General features: G+C 38.5%; 1 protein-coding gene across 3 annotated transcripts in view; it reads left to right on the plus strand.

The window, feature by feature from the left end:
* The window catches only part of Helz (helicase with zinc finger), a 147,633-nt gene that overhangs the window by 71,303 nt on the left and 59,094 nt on the right, over window positions 1–17,236 (plus strand). For all 3 annotated transcript variants that reach the window (XM_013037884.1, XM_013037886.1, XM_013037885.1), the window contains 3 exons: window positions 866–1,133; window positions 11,601–11,934; window positions 13,592–13,722. In XM_013037884.1, coding sequence (XP_012893338.1) covers window positions 866–1,133; window positions 11,601–11,934; window positions 13,592–13,722 — 733 coding nt within the window. The remainder of the gene's footprint in view (window positions 1–865; window positions 1,134–11,600; window positions 11,935–13,591; window positions 13,723–17,236) is intronic.

Consider the following 17,236-nt stretch of genomic DNA (forward strand, 5'->3'; position numbering starts at 1 on the left):
ATTCAGTATGTCAATTTAGGTGTACACTACACCTTTCATTATTCCTCCATCCATCCGAACCCACCAGTGCCCTCTGGTTTCCTAGTTGAATGTTAGGACATCTCATACCCCATCACAGCAATGTTGTACACGTGTGTTGTCTAAACTGCATGAAGCCCACTTCAGCTTTAGCTGCTTTACTCTGCTTTATCACACAGGGAAGATATATCTCCTTGCAGTATATGATCTCCTCTTTCTCTAATGGCACAGATATTGATTGGTAGGAGGGAAAGAGAGACGTACATAGTATCACTTGATAGGAAGAATTTATCAGATCTTCCTACACATTAAATTTCTCTTCACTGCAGAGTTAAGTTCTAAATGCTGAAAATCCATTAATAACTATTTACTGTGTGTCTAACCTGATGAGTAAACCACATTCTTGCCAGGCGCTGATAGCTCACACCTGTAATCCCAGCTACTTAGGAGGCAAGATCTGAGAATTGAGATTTGAAGCCAGCCTGGGCAGGAAAGTCCATAAGACTCTTATTTCCTGTTAACCACCAAAAAGCCAGAAGTGGAGCTGTAGCTCAAATGGTAGAGAGCTAGACTTGAGCAGTTAGCTCAGGGATAGCACCCAGGCCCTGAGCTCAAGCTCCAAGACCCGTGCACAAAAAAGGGGCTTTTTACAAAATGGGATTTCTAATAGCATTATTTTGTTGAATGTTGAAAAATTTCTGATTTGGGAATAATACTCAATAGTACTCTTTGATTTGTATTCTGCTTTTAATAATTTTAGTTCTAGCATTTGAAATTGTCTTAGCAAGATGTGTAATGTATTTTAACATTATATTCCTTTATAAATGTGTTTCTTATTTCCATTTAGATCTTGAATACCTGATGCATGCAAAACAACAGCTAGTAACCACAGCTAAGCGGTGGGATTCTTCTTCTAAGACTATTATAGATTTTGAACCTAATGAAACTACTGATTTGGAGAAGAGCCTTCTTATCAGATACCAAATTCCTCTCTCTGCTGACCAGCTGTTTACTCAGTCCGTTTTAGACAAATCATTGACCAAGACCAACTATCAGTCACGGTTGCATGACCTCCTGTATATTGAGGAGATAGCCCAGTATAAAGAAGTCAGCAAGTAAGTTCTTGAGAAATACTGTTCATACTTGCTTTCTAACCTTTGGATGGATGACATTTTTGAAGGAGTGTAACTAAAAACAGGTAGTGAAATTATTATTCTTTAATACCTGTATTCAATCTTTAAAATATGAGCAAGAACAATGTTTATTTTAGTACATGGCTCATTTTCACAAGATCCTTCTAAGCATCTGTTAGAGGCTCAGCTCTTTGCTGTGTGCTAGGAATGCAAGCCCGTGTTTCCTGCTTTTAAGCATTATGGTAGCCAGGTACTAGTGGCTCATGCCTATGATCTTAGCTGCTTAGGTGTCTGAGATGGAGAGGATTTTAGTTTGAGGGTAGCCCAGGCGTAGATGTGAGAGGCCTCAGCCAAAAGCTAGATGTGGTAGTGATTGCTTGTTATTCTAGCTACTTAGGTGATTGAGATTGGGAGAATAGTGTTTCCTGAATAACCAGAAAAGTCCATGGACTCACATTTCAGCAGAAAAAGCTGGGCCTAGTGGTATTTGCTTGTCATCTCAGCTACAGAGGGAAGGTAGGGAGACTCTGTCTTAGAAATAACCAGGTCAAAAAACAAAAAAGGTTGGAGGTATGAATCAATGGTATAATGACTCCCTAACAAGCCTGGAGGTTTGAGTTCAAACCCAAGTAGCATCAAAAAATAAAATAGAATACAATGAAATAAAGCTTAATCATTGGTGTTGGTCATACAAAGAATTCAAAAAATACTTGTTGAATAAGTATATAAATGAAGGAAATTACATATTTTGAAAGAATGAAATTATTTAGGTCTTCAAGAAAGCTTTTTGATAGTCAAACAGCTTTAGAAAAGCATATAAATGCTTTAACATGTCTTATATTTTATTCCTATGTTATAGGTTAAGACCAAGTACTTAAATTAAAAGCTTATTTGATCATTTTAGGAAAAATAATCTTAGAAATGACAGTGCGAATGAAAAAAGGCTGTTGAGAAAATTGTTATACTGGGTAGTAACTTTTTACTTTTTAAATGAAGATAAGCCCTAACAATTGAACCACACTATGAGGCATGACTGCATTTTTTAAAAGTATTTTTCTGAAGTACATAATGTCTAGTCTTTTTTTTCATCAAGTTCCTTATTGATACCTTATCAATATTATTAGTTGATTCTGAATATTTATTAAAGATATATTCAGGAAAGAAAAAATAAGTTAAATCTCGAGCTATTCTGTTAATACATCTAATTTTCAAGATGTACCTAGTTTCAAATTGAATGTGTAAAATACACAAAGTCAGTAATAATTATTTGAAGACTCTCATGGCCCATTTATGATGCTTTGATTTCACTTTTTGAGCCAGAGTCTTGCTCTGTGGCCCGCCCACATTGTCCTCACATTTGCATGCCTCCTATCCATATTTTAGAATTATAGGTCTCTGAGCCTTACTTGGTCATTTATGATAACTTTTCTCTCTCTGTCTCTCTGCTAGGGATTGAACTCAATGTCTTTTGCTTGTTGAGCCACTCTGCCAGGCTAATTTATTGACTCTGAAAAGGCTTTTATTGTTGGGCATTGGTGGCTCTGACTGTAATCCTTGCTACTTAAGAGAGTTGTGATCTGGAAGATCACAGATCAGAGGCAGCTGGAGCAGAAAAGTCTACCAAACTCTTCAAAATAACCAAGAAAAAGTTGAGCTGGAAGTATAGTTCAAATGGTAGAGCACCAGCCTAGCAAGAAAGAAGTCCTGTATTCAAACTCCAGTAGTGTTTTTTTAAAAAAAGCTTTTATTGATTGTGTCTGTAGATTTTTTCTAATGAAATTATTAGTTATTAAATAGCAAAGATGGTAGCTTTTATTATATGTTATTCACATTACTCTGTATTTTTTTTTTTTTTTTGTCGGTCGTGGGACTTGAACTCTGGGCCTGGGCGCTGTCCCTCAGCTCTTCAGCTCAAGGCGAGCGCTCTACCACTTGAGCTACAGCGCCACTTCCGGTTTTCTGGTGGTTTATTGGAGATAGGAGTCTCACAGTCTCTCCTGCCCGGGCTGGCTTTGAACCGCGATCCTCAGATCTCAGCCTCCTGAGTAGCTAGGATTACAGGCGTGAGCCACCAGCGCCCGGCTTACTCTGTATTTTGATTACATTGTCCTAGATTTTTTTTTCCTTTAGAAAGAACCTAATAAATAGTGGTATGAGATAGAATTCAAAAGCTTACTAGAATCTTGGAGACTATTTTTGAATACTGTATTACAAATTTAAGAAAAAAAAGTATAGTAACTTGCACAGTATTTGTTCAATATTTTATTAAAGTTTCCAGATCATTTGTAGTAAAAGACCAGAAAAGCTTGTGGATTATTTTATTGAAAATCTGTTTAAAACAGAAATTCATTTGAATGGATAAAAAATGGAATCCTATACAATTGTGTAGTGATCAGCTACTTTTCAAGGAGGTAAGTGTGCAAGGAACATGGTGCTCTCGCCTGTGAGCTCAGATACACTGGGGTCACAGGAGGCACATCACAGTCTAGGCTGGTCCGGTCGCAAAACATGTGAAAAATAAATGAAGCAAAAAGGATTGAGGTCTGGTTCAAGTCACCTGGAGTTCAAACCCCAGTTCTACCCTTAAAAAAAAAACCAAAACCAACAACTAAGTGGTCAAAAGTTCACACTGAGAGCACTTTGCAGGGCTTTCAAAGTCAAGATGAGGGCAGTCTTCAAAATATCAGCAGATTAAAGTGAGTGCTGATAAACTCTGTGGTGTGGTTCTTAGGCGTATTTGCCACTTTGCAGGAAGGACTTTCAGAACTTGGAACTTTTGGTGAAATATTGATGAAATAGAGCTATGCATAGAGAATCACTCTGAAGAAAAAATCAGAGGGGAAGTTGAAGTTGTCTGTATATTCATGTTTCAAACAATTGTGAAGAATGGGTTAGTTATGATAGAAATATATGATTAAGTATATAACTATTAAAATTATGTTGTTGAAGAATGTTAAAATTGTGAGGAAGTTCAGGACATACCATTGAGGAGGAAGATAGGCTAGGGATAAAACTGTGCTGCCATTTCTTCCCTCCCCTTTTCCCTTCCTTCTCTTATTTTCCTTCTTCTGCCTTTCTTTCCATCTTTGTCTTCTTGTTCCTTCCTTCTTTCTCCCAGCTTTGCTGTGCTACCGAGGCTGGTCTTAAGCCCCCCAGGTTCAAGTGATTTTTTCCCCCTCCCAGTGTTGAAATTACAGAGATGTGTCAACATACCTGGCTTTAAATAATAGTTTTTCATCTTTTAATGCTGCCTTAAATTGATTCACATTTGATTGTTAATTCTTTAGGTACAATAACATAACTAATATATACTTTAAAGATTAGATTTTGGGGAGGTTCATATGAAACCTCTGACCAAAATGGTCTGATTCAGGGCTAAAACATTTTTTCAGCAAATTCCATTGTGAACGATCATGGTAAATATTTCATACTTTCTGAACTTTTTTTTTTTTTTTTTTTGTCGGTTGTGGGGCTTGAGCTCTGGGCTTGGGCTCTGTCCTTGTGCTCTTCAGCTCAAGGCTAGCGCTCTACCGCTTGAGCCACAGCACCACTTCCAAAACTTTTTTTTTTATCATTGATGTTCACAGCATGTAGTCTGGAATTGCATATCTGCTTTCTTTCATTTTGGGGCTGTATAACAACAGGTGAAATTTGGTTCTTGTACCATACTCCATTGTGTCTTTTTTTTTTTGGGTCCGGTCTTGGGACCTGAACTCTGGGCCTGGGCGCTGTCCCTCAGCTCTTCAGCTCAAAACTAGTGCTCTACCACTTGAGCCACAGCGCTACTTCCGACTTTTTTCTTTTTTCTTATGTGGTACTGAGGAATCGAACCCAGGGTCTCATGCATGCAAGGCAAGCGCTCTACCACTGAGCCACCTTCCCAGCCTTAAGTCATGCTTGTCTAACTAATCAATGACCATCATCAGAGTCACCTAAGTCACTACTAGAATTGTTCTTCTAGGATTTGAGAGCCTATTTAAAGATAGAAAACAATAGTATGTAGGAATGTAACTTTAAAAGTCTTTTCTCATTAGCTTACATTAGTTGTATAGAAGGGAGGGTTGTTACATTTCCACATATGTTTATAATATGTTCCATTCATTCTCACCGACTCTATCACATTCCCTTTCCCCATTCCCCAAACAGTGTCACAAAATAGCCAGATGCTTGTGACTCATGCATATAATTCTAGCTACTCAGAGGCTGAGATCTGAGGATCCTGGTTCGAAGCCATTCCAGGCAGGAAAGTCCATGAGTCTTTTTTTGTTTTTTGTTAGTCAGGGAGCTTGAACTCTGGGCCTGGGCACTGTCCCTCAGCTCTTCAGCTCAAGACTAGCACTCTACCCCTTGAGGCACTGCGCCACTTCTGGTTTTCTGAGTTGTTTATTGAAGATAAGAGTTTCACAGACTTTCCTGCCCTGCCCTGCCTGCAATCCTAGCTAGGATTACAGGCGTGAGCCACCAGCACCCGGCCTCCTTGAGTTTTTTTTTTTGCCAGTCATGGTGCCTGCACTCTGGGCCTGGGCGCTGTCCCTCAGCTCTTCAGCTCAAAACTAGTGCTCTACTACTTGAGCCACAGCGACACTTCCGGCTTTTTCTGCTTATGTGGTGCTGAGGAATCGAACCCAGGGCCTCATGCATGCAAGACAAGTACTCTACCACTGAGCCACCTTCCCAGCCTCTCCTTGAGTCTTTTATCTACAGTTAACCACCAAAAAGCTGTGGCTCCGGGAGGCCTAGCCTTGAGATAAAAAGCTAATAAACATTGCCTAGGCTCTTGAGTTCTAGCTCCAGTATCAGAAAAAAAAATAGACAAAATATATTTGGACTTGAGCCTGAATTTAGCAATAGAATATCTTTTATACTTTTTTGGTGGTACCAGAGTTGGAGCTTGGGGTTTCAGGCCAGAGTGTTTTTGCCTGCACCAGGCCCTGTAGTGAGATACATCTGCCTATGCCACCTTAGTAGATGATGCATGAGAAATGCATCATCATGCTAAGCTTCTTTATTGAGATATGGTTTCACTACCTTTTTCTTGTCAGTGCTGGCCTTGAATTGCTGTCCTTATCTCTGTCTTCTGAGTAGTTAGAATAAGTGTGAGCTGTCAGGAAGGGTAGAATTTATTTTTAAACAATTTTTTTTAAAAAAATAAGAGATAGTTTGTAAAAACTTCAAAATTTAAGATTTTGTGTGAGTAATGTATAGTTAGTAAGCATACTATATATCATTTTAAGTTTTAGGGGAAAGCTTCCAAATCTTTCAGGATTTCTTTTTAACCTCAGTCACATGTTAACTTGCATTCGACCATCTACCTTGAAGTGAAATCTACTGAGTTCCAAGATATGTCATTTTCTAAAGAAGTTGACTTTAACTGAACCTGTTGTGGCACACCTAGTCAGGTTTCTGTGCTTGGCTTCTTGATGCAGCAGCTGAGAGACAGGCTGATTTGAGGGGTGCATTTCGTTGTGAAGCTGGCTACAACTTCTATGGGTCTCCTCTGTTCTCTTGCTGTGCTCCAGTAAATCCAGGGATTGTCTCATTCCTTTGACTGATGTTTGGTGTTTATGTAGTAGAAATGGCATAAAGCAAAATTTACTATATAGCTCTGGCATTTAAAAATTAAAATGTAATCTGAGAGATTATTATTACTATAATGATCAAGCTGTTTTTCTCATTAGCTGGAACTATGGTTTTAAATTTGTGAAAACTTGGTTGGCTATTATTCTACTTGTACCTAAATGGTCAGGAATTATGTAAGCCTTAAGGTTGATTTAAGGCAATAATAGAAAGAAAGAAAGAAATGTTTGTTAATCACAAGGTATACTTTGTGTTTTATGTGTTTCTGAATTACTAAATTTCGAAAATGCCTATGTTAATGCCTAAGAGCTGAATGATTGGATTTTAGCAGTCTGTTGTCTATAGCTTGTCAAGTCTGTGCTGTCTGGATCTTGAATGTTTGGTGTTTTCCCTGGGAGGAGCTCTATTCCAGTATTCACTTTTATCGCTCTTCCTTAAGAGTTCTGTTATAAAGCACAATGATATGCCGCATGAGGAGTGTTTTGCTATGCTCAAATTGTGGGATAAATACTTTGTACCTGCTAAATTGTGATCAAGTATATTGGGATGGCTGAGTCTAAAACCCTTGTTAGGGTAAAACTTTAATGTACTGCCAAACAGTGAGAATCTGTTACAGGATTTCAAGAATTTATGAGGGAGGGAATAATATAAAGTGGTTGAAATAAGAATGTGGTTCCTGGAACACGTGACTATTACAGAAATGAATAATTAATTCAATGAACAAAATTTACTGAGTACTTAAAAAAGGCAAGTTCTTACTAATTGTAAGGTAAATAAGATACATTGCTGAATGCCCCACAAATGGTAATCTAGTCCAGAGACAGGCCTACAGTGCAGGGATATGATATCAAGCAATCTGCACTGTGGTAGAGGAAAGCACAGGCCACTCAGGAAAGATCCTGTCCCACGGGAGGGGGAAAAGGAGAGTAGTATAGTCAAATTGAATTGTCTGCCTTCATGAACAGACAACATTGAAACTGAATTTTGACAAAGATGACCCCAAATTTGATTTATGTAGATAGCAGATTTGCCAGGTGAAAAAGTAGGACAAATGTGAATTAAAGGAAACAGGTTATGAGAATAGAGCAGAGAGTTTTGGGAAAGTACAACTTCATTATAGTTGCAATGTGATGGTGTACATAGTAGGTGAGAGAGAAAGCTTTTCAACTCTATCCTCAGCTTTAGAAAACAACTTAGTATCAGACTTGCATTTTACAAAGATCTCTGCTGATGTAGAGAATAGACTTGATTAAGAAGTCACATTAGAAGATGATTTAAAAGAATGATCCAGTTCTGACATGGACATGTAGGTGGGTGACAGTGCTACCACTTAAGTTGCATATGTGTGGGAGCATTGGTTTAGGAGCCATTTGGGGAAGGCAGATGGTGATTCAGTTTTGGCATCTTGGGTTTGAACACAAGTATCCATTTGACAGGTGGATTAACAGGAAGAGGGCAGGTTAATGGTTGATGGAAGATGGGGAGCACATAAAGGATAGAGTATGTCTTCACTGAAATCTGTGGAAGAGGGAGTTTGGGGAGGGAGGACAGTGGTTGACAAGTTAAGGAACAAAGAAAAAGGTTATGAATAGCTGAGCACTAGGGGCTTACACTTTTAATCTTAGCTACTGAAGAGGCTGAGGTCTAAGCATTGTGATTCAAAGCCATCCTGGGCAAGAAGGTCTATGAGACTCTTTATCTCCAGTTAACCACCAAAATGCCAGAAGTAGAGCTTTGGCTTAAGCGATAGAGTGCTAGCCTTGAGCAAACAAAACAAAACAAAGATAGTACCCTGGCCCTGAGTTCAAGCCCTAGGACCAGTGCAAAAACAAAAAAAACTGTTTATCACTTTTAGTAGCAAAGAAGTCCTTTGTGAATTACAAATACACTAAAAACTGGGCGTACTGGTGGCTCATTTATATAATCCTAGCTACTCAGGAAGCTGAGATCTGAGGGTTATGGTTTGAAGCCAGGCTGAGCAGACAGTCTGAGAGAGACTGTCACTAACTAGCAAAAAGTCTTAAGTGAACAAGAGCATGAAGTCCTGAGTTGAAGCCCCAGTACTGGCACACACCCAGGTAAGAATGCACTAGAAGTAATCTTTTTTCTCTTAGAAAGTCCTAGCCCTTTATATATATATATATATATATATATATATATATATCGTACAGAGAATAAAGAACAGTAAACCTTGTATGACACGTGCTTTCTTTAATAAAGTTAAAACATGTGCCATGTATGTGTTATGCAAGGTTTCCTGTTTTGTTTTTGTGCAACAGGATCTTTCTTTAAAAAATTATAAAATTGTTATTATAAAGGTGATGTACAGAGCGATTACCGTTACATAAGTTAGGTAAAGAATATGTTTCTTTTTGGACAATGTCACCCCTTCCCTTGCTCTCGCCCAGATTTTCCTTCCCATCCCCACCCACAAGTTGTACAGTTGATTTTCAACATAGTATCTAGTGGGTACCACTGTTGCATTTATTTGTTCATCCTTTATCCCTCCATTTCTGTGCTCTCCCTTATCATCCCCCAAGCAGATAAGTGAACAAAAAAGACAAAAAGAAAAAGAAAACAAAAGCAGCAACAAAGAGAAAAACCTCTTGTTTCCATTTCCTGGAGTTCATTTTGATAAATGTTATTTTGTATGAGCAGATGCACATTGGCAGTGTGCCTTTGTGTTTCCTAAGAGTATCCTCCTTTGGTCTGTGGGTGACTGTCTAGAGTAATGGTCTTTTTTATGTCCAAGACTGGCTTTGATCTGCTGCCTCAGCCTCTGAAGTTGCAGGATTTTAGATGTGGGCCAGTATGTCTAGCTAGAACTTAGTGTTTTAAAGAAATGTTTTTGTCCCCTTAAGCGTTTATAAGACATTCTTGCCATCATGTATACAAAAGAAGATTTGAAAACAATTCAGTGATACCATCAAAAAGTACCCTTTTTTGAGCTCGCTCTGCCCTTCAGTGGACCCCTATGAACACAGAGAGCGAGGAACTGGAACGTGGAGAACCCCCTGTTTAGGCAAAGCATTCTCTAGAAGCTGCCACCCACTCTGCTCCCTATAAATATCCAGAGAGAATGCCCAGAGGAGAGCAGAGTCCAGGACCAGCTCGGGAAGCTTGCTCTCTCATCTTCCACCATGAAGATCTCCGTGCAGCGCTTCTGTGCCTTCTGCTCGCAGTCATCAGTCCTCAGGTGTTTGCTGAACCAGCCCGTCCCGACCAATAAGAGGATTCCCCAGCCAGTGAGTGGCCAGAGGGCCACAAAAGACTCACTATAGTGGATGTCCCCAGAAAGCCATAAGCTTCATGACCAAACTGGGCAAGGAGATCTGTCCTAACTCCAAGCAGAAATGGGTTGAGGACTCCATAAAGAACTTGGACTAAAAAAAAAAAAAAAAATCCAACTCCACAGCCATGAGTCTAACCCAGAATGTGAAGAAGTCTTGATTCATTTCTCTTTTCTCTTACTTTGAGATAATCTCATCATCATTGCCAAAGGAATGGGTTTCATTGGTAATTTTAAAAGCATATTACGTTTTAGTCAATTTAGGCTTATCTCTCATGCATATCAGTCAACTTCTGAGCAGAAAGCTTTGAGCAGATCACTTGCTCCCTGGGGAGTCTTGATTCAGTCCCTGCCAAGTGTGAGTGTGAGTCCTGCTTCCCTCCTTCCTTCTCTTCTAAAGGTCCTGGAAAATTTCAGCAGAATGCAAGTGTTGTGTGTTTTTAGGCTGACATTGCTCTTTTAAATGCAAGATGAGACTCAGGAGTTTTTGAATGGAAGTGGATATAAAAAAATAAAACACAAAATTTATACACAAAAGAACCCTCCTTACAACCAAATATATAGACTTTAAGACAACTTAACTTCTTCATTCAAATTTTGAAGTGAGAAAAAGTAGAAAATGTGTGCCTTGTTATTATACTGCCTTTTCAGAATGTTTATATCTTTCTCACTTCACATTTCTTGACTGAAGGTCATCTTGATTCTCTGAGCTGCTTTCACGCATACGTTCTCATACTCATGGATGCCTGTGAAGGAGTGCTCCACCTGAGGTCTGGGAGGCTTCATTCTCCATCTGTATCCCACATAAGATTGGCTCCTTGTAGCCCCGAAGGCCTGGTGTTGTGGCTTACATAGTAGAGCAGCACTTCTCTAGCAGGGCCCTGTTCAAACATGCATGTGCACACACACATACAGTTATGCTGGTTGTTACTCATTAACATAATTGAAAGAAATTCTTTTTTAGTGCTGGTCCTGGGGCTTGAACTCAGTGCCTCGGCGCTGACCTTGGGCTTTTTGTTTTTGTTCAAGGTTAGCACTCTTCCACTTGAGCCATAGCTTCATTTCTGGCTTTTTGGTGGTTAATTTTTTTGGTGGCTAAGCATTTCATGGACTTTCCTGGCTGGGCCTCTTAGTTAGGATTAGAGGCATGAGTCACTGGCAATTGTCAAAAGAGAAAGTTCATGAGTAGGATCTTTTAGTAAGATCTACCTGGAAAGCAATCAGTTGAACGTCTATTCTAGTTTTACTGCAGTATCTTTGCTTCTGGTCCCAGATGCTTTTTAGTCTCAGTTGATTTAATTGGTTTGTTCAAACAGGTTTTTATATTAATATATTTTATTATAATATCTCAAGTATTTCCAAATGTACATAGTTATTTAACAACTAAGTTTGTGTCTTTATATAATTTACATTTGGTCACTTAAAAGTTTTGTTGTGTCCAACTTGGACTAAAGGCAGAAAGAATATATAGTTCTTGGTTGAGTAAAGTGGAAATGATGGGAAGATTTAACTTCTGATATGTTTACATTTAGTTATTATGGTTTTGATGTAACATTCAAACTGGTTTTCTACTTCTGATTCAGGTTCAACCTCAAAGTGCACTTGCAGATTCTAGCAAGCTTCATGCTCACTGGAGTTTCTGGGGGCGCAAAGTATGCTCAGAATGGACAGCTTTTTGGTCGTTTTAAGCTTACTGAAACACTTTCTGAAGATACTTTGGCTGGACGACTGGTGATGACCAAAGTCAATGCTGTTTATTTATTACCAGTCCCTAAAGAGAAGTTAATACAGACCCAGGGAACCAAAGAGAAGGTTTATGAAGCTACTATTGAAGAAAAAACAAAAGAGTATATATTTTTAAGGATATCCAGGGAATGCTGTGAAGAACTGAATCTTCGGCCTGACTGTGACATACAGGTAGGTTGGGAGGCTGCACCCTCACCGTGTTGTCAGCTAATAGTCTTCTGCTTCCATCTTTCTTCTACCTTAGCCAGACAGAATGCAGTTGTCTTTGAATTCTTGTACTGAAGAGTTAAGCATTGGAACTCTGGTAATTCACAGAGAAAATTCTCTTTTGTTTTGTGGTTTTGTGTGTGTGTATGAAAGACACAGAGAGAGGGGGGGGGAGAGGGAGAGAGATGCTAGTTCTGGAGCTTGAATTCAGGGCCTGGGCACCATTGCTGAGCTTTTTTGATCAAGGCTGATGTTTTGCCTCTTGAGCCACATCTCCACTTTCAGATTTTTTTTTTTTTTAACTTAGTTGGAAATAAGAGTCTCATGGACTTTTCATTCTGGGCTGATCTTCATAGCTCAGCCTTCAGAGTAGCTAGGATACAGGCATGAACAATCACCACTCAGCTTGTTTGTTGTTTTCTTGAGACAGTCTCCCTACTGCACCCAGGTTGACCTCAAACTTGTGCTTCTCCTGCCTTAGACTCCTGAGTGCTGGGCTGCAGTTGTGTGGTACTACACCCTGCTTTGATTCTTCCTAATTTAAGTAACATCTAAAATATTCCTGTTTAATCAAGGCTGATCTTTTTTTTGGGGGGGCGTCAGTCGTGGGGGCTTGACCTCTGGACTTGGGCGCTGTCCCTGTGCTCTTCAGCTCAAGGCGAGCAATCTGCTGCTTGAGCCAGAACGCCACTTCTGGTTTTCTAGTGGTTTATTGGAGATAAGAGTCTCACGAACTTTCCTGCCTGGGCTAGCTTTGAACTGAGATCTTCAGGCCTCAGCCTCCTGAGTATCTAGGATTATAGGCATGAGCCACTGGTGCCCAGCTTCAGTCTGTTATATTTAATTGGAAAGTTAACTGTTTTTCTTAACCCTCCTGTTTTTTTTTTGTTGTTGTTTGTTTTGTTTTTCATTACTGGACATTGAACTCAGGGCCTTGTGCTAGCTCTAGGCAGTTTAACACCAGAGTTAAGCCTCCACAGTTGTAAAAATAACTATTTTTCTAATAGTAACTGCCATTTTTGTTTGAGGCTAGCCTGGACTGTGATCTTCCTATTTATGCGTCCCATGTAGCTGAGATTTCAGATGTGAGCTCTGTGCTCCAGCTTTCTTTCTTTCTTTTTTTTTTTTAATTTTTTTTTTTTTTTTTTTTTTTTTTTACTTTTTTGCTTTACTTCTTCTTAAACATAAAACTTTGTGAAAATTACTTAAAGTAAATCCATACAGTATGGTTAGGCTGATGATCATTCAATACATGATAGTTCACAGATGGGATTTTATCAAATTTTTATTCTTTATAGAAATCAGATAATCTTATCTAATTGTTATATCATTTACAAGTACTTCAGTATCTTAATGTGTCTAATGATGTTAATAATAATATAAACACTATTAGTATCCTTAAGTGAGATCATTCATGTAAAGTGCTTATTACAGTGTCTAGTGCTAAATAAACAAGGCCAATACTATGTACATTAATAATTGTTAGAATAAGAGTGTACTTCCAAAGAATCTCCAAATGTATCCCCACCAAACTGTTGTCTCCACAAAGTGCACTGCAGTGATATTTGCTTAAATGCCTTTGAAAAATTCATTTGAAAATGAATTTCCATTTTTGTTTCAGGTTGAACTTCAGTTTCAGTTGAATAGATTACCCCTCTGTGAAATGCATTATGCACTAGACAGGATCAAGGACAATGGTGTTTTGTTTCCAGACATCAATATGACTCCCACCATACCTTGGAGTCCCAACAGGTACTGAAGGGGAAGTCGTAGGAAGAAAGAATGTTCATATCAAGTTTAATGTCTGTGTCAAGTAACTGAGGCCTACTTTTATAAGGAAGGTTGTCTGTGTTCCTCAAGACATTTTAGTAGTTGAGAAAATGGAAGAAAACCTAGAATGAACTATCTGAGGTTCATCTCTTTTCTTTCCCCCAGAGTCAAAATTAGTTCTTTGCTTTTCTCAGTGGCTTTCATTTGATAGGATGCTAAACATCCCAGTTTAGGGATATTGCTGCATAGAAGCCTAATAGGAAAATTACAGCTTTTCTAAAGTGGTTGAAATAGTTCATTTAAAGTAATTTTTGGCTATAGTTGATCCTGTGATTTGGCAAAGTGGAGAAAGTATGATAGAAGATAGTACTTCAGAAACTGCCCTTGAGTTAATGGCTGTGTAAATACTTTTTGCTTGAATTCTGTCTGGCACTTATTTCCTTGCAGTTAGGGAGGATATTTCTGGTTTGTCTCAAGAATAGAGATAGGTAGAGGAAGTAGAGGGAGGAGAGGATAGGTAGAGGAAGTAGAGGGAGGAGAGGATAGCTAGGTTATTGTGTCTTTTCACTGGATCTTGTCCTGTTGGTCTCTCTTTCTTAATCCACTTTCAAAAAATACTTCAGTGGCTCTTTACAATGGAGTTGATTACTTGCATTCCTCTAGCCATGGTAGAGTGGCCCTGTTCCATGCTGATGGAGGCCCTAGCATCTTCAGCAGTTGGTTTCCCAGTTGACTGTGGGTATTGACAAGGGAAAAATGAACACAGTGCCATGTGGGACATTTTTGTGGGCCAAGCCTAAAAATGCCACTCTAAGATCCCCTTAACTGTTCCATTTCTTCTGGTCCTAAAAACAGAACAAAATACAGCATGTCTTAAAAAGAGCCCTTATTGCCATCTCTCCTTTCTTTACAGCTAAAATCCTTGATAGAGAAGGTGGTCTGCATGCTGTAAGCTCTATTTTCCATTTGTTTACGGTCTTGAAGGTAACCCTGATCCCCTACTTAGAAAAGGTCAGGGATATTCTTTTTTATCTTTGTCTCAGCCTCTTTGAATCTGTCCTGTTCTTTCCATGCTTATGGCGAGTGCTAAATTTCAGCCTGGATTATTTCTGTGGAATTCTTGTGATGATCTTTGTCTTTCAATCAGATCCTTGTTACTTGGTAAAGCTCACATACTTCTTCTAGAGTTAGTTTTCTAAAATAATCATGTTATTTCACTGTTCCCAAATCTCTGATTTGTTGATAATCTGAGATCTTAATGTAAAACTGTGTTACTTAATGACTGCTTTTCCTCAATATCTTTTCAAAGTTCTGTCATAGTTTAGCTTGACACTGCTTTTCTCCTCCCATGTTTGTTTGGCCTAACCATATTGCCCTGAAATTTATTTAGTTTTTTCCTATATTCATTTCCTTCCTTGCTATAGTTTTGTTAATAATTTTTGATGGTAGTGGGATTTGATCTTGGCCTTTCACTTCCATTATTATTTTATTTAATTATTTATTTTTTCATGGTATTGGAGGTTTGAACTCAGGGCCCTCTTATTGCAAGCCTGGCACATTATTGCTGAGACATGTTCCCAGGCCTGTTGAGTAATGTTTAGTGTATTCATGTTGTACGATCTACAGACTTTTAATTCATCTTGTAAAACAAGTATTAACCCATAATAGGACTTTTGGTCTCTTCCGTCCCCAGCCCTGTCTCATCTTTATGTGGTCTCCAGTTTCAAAGGATCTTTGCCTTGAATTGTCTGTTGAAGAATTCCCTGTCCTTTAATATTTTGTCCAGCTCAAGTACTGTCCTTTAAGTAGATGACCATGACTATTCTTTCTTTCATTGTTTCAACAAATGCTTAAGAGTGATTGGCAGCTTTCACTTTTAAGCACAATTTCTCTCCAGTTTTAAAAATTATTGTTATTGATGGAACTGGTATGTTAACTCGAACTCATTCTCACTCATCTTGTTAAACTTTCCAGTCCTACTTTTTGCTGAGTTTTTTGGACGTACAGTCTTGTGAACTTTTCTGTGTGGTTTGGATTCAAACCTTGACCCTGCAGATAGCCTTCTGAGTAGTTGGGATTACAGGCATGAGCCGCTGGTGCTCTACTCTTCAGTTGATTGTTGTCAGTTGTATATATGTCTACTTTTCTCTCTAGATTGAGCTTTGTCATTCTAAGATGCTGTCTTAAACTCCTATAGGCCTTGTACATTACTAATATTTGACATTTTAAATTGGAATTTCAAGTTTACAGGGAAAAAAAACCACCTAGATTTTCAGATAGGAGGCCACAGCAGTAAACTGTTTGGTAATTTTACTTGAAATGCTTACTTCTGAAAATTACATATAATCCTCAAACACTACTATGTTAACTAAAAAAAAAACAAGAAAGTGTTAGTAGCAGAAAAGACTTCATACCAGTATAGTATAGTATAGTATAATATAGTATAGTAGTTGGAAGGTTCTAGATCTAGTAAGATGCTGAAAAACAAGCCATTTAAAATATTTTCTGGAATAGTATACAATGTAGATAGATAAATGAGGTTGAGAATTTCTTCTTAAACATGTAGTCTATAAATGCTAACAATGCATTAGGGAAAGGACCTTGAATTAATGTGGTTCTGAAAATAAAATAGTTTTTAAGTTTTATTTAGAAAACATTTGGGAAGACTTGATTTTTTTTAAATTGTGAAAATCAAAGATGATTCATGAAATGTAGTATTATAAACCTTTCCCTTATTAAATGGTGGTGTGGTAAAGAAAAATTATTATTATTATTATTTTTTGGGTCCGGTCGTGGGGCCTGAACTCTGGGCCTGGGCACTGTCCCTCAGCTCTTCAGCTCAAGGCTAGCGCTCTACCACTTGAGCCACAGCACCCCTTCCGGCTTTTTACTTATGTGGTGCTGAGGAATCGAGCCCAGGGCCTCGAGCATGCAAGGCAAGTGCTCTACCACTGAGCCACCTTCCCAGCCCGAGAAAAATTATTTTAATCATTAGCTTTCTTTACAAATTCAGTATTCAGTACTAGAAATTACACAGATGATGGACAGTGATAATTTCAGATCTCTGGAATAAGCATTTACACTGAAATAATTGATAAACTAGGTGGATAAAAAAATAGAGACTTTTTTTTGAAACTTTATTTATTTATTTTTATTTTGTTTTATTTTGTTGGTAGTGGGGACTTGAACTCTGGGCCTGGGCACTGTCCCTCAGCTCTTAAGCTCAAGGCTAGTGCTCTACCACTTGAACCACAGCTACACTTCCGGCTTTTTCTGCTTATGTGGTGCTGAGGAATCAAACCCAGGGTCTTACGCATGTAAGGCAAGCATTCTACCACTGAGCCATCTTCCCAGCCCCAACTTTTTTTAAAATTATTATTATCTTTAAGTAGTTGTACAAAGAAGTTACCATTCTATAAAACAGTATATGATTACAAGGTGTCTAATAACATTGTCACCCAGTGCTCCTAAACCCATCCCTTCTCTCATTTTTTTT

This window comes from Dipodomys ordii, unplaced genomic scaffold, assembly GCF_000151885.1.
Source record: "Dipodomys ordii isolate 6190 unplaced genomic scaffold, Dord_2.0 Scaffold7, whole genome shotgun sequence".
Taxonomy (NCBI): domain Eukaryota; kingdom Metazoa; phylum Chordata; class Mammalia; order Rodentia; family Heteromyidae; genus Dipodomys; species Dipodomys ordii.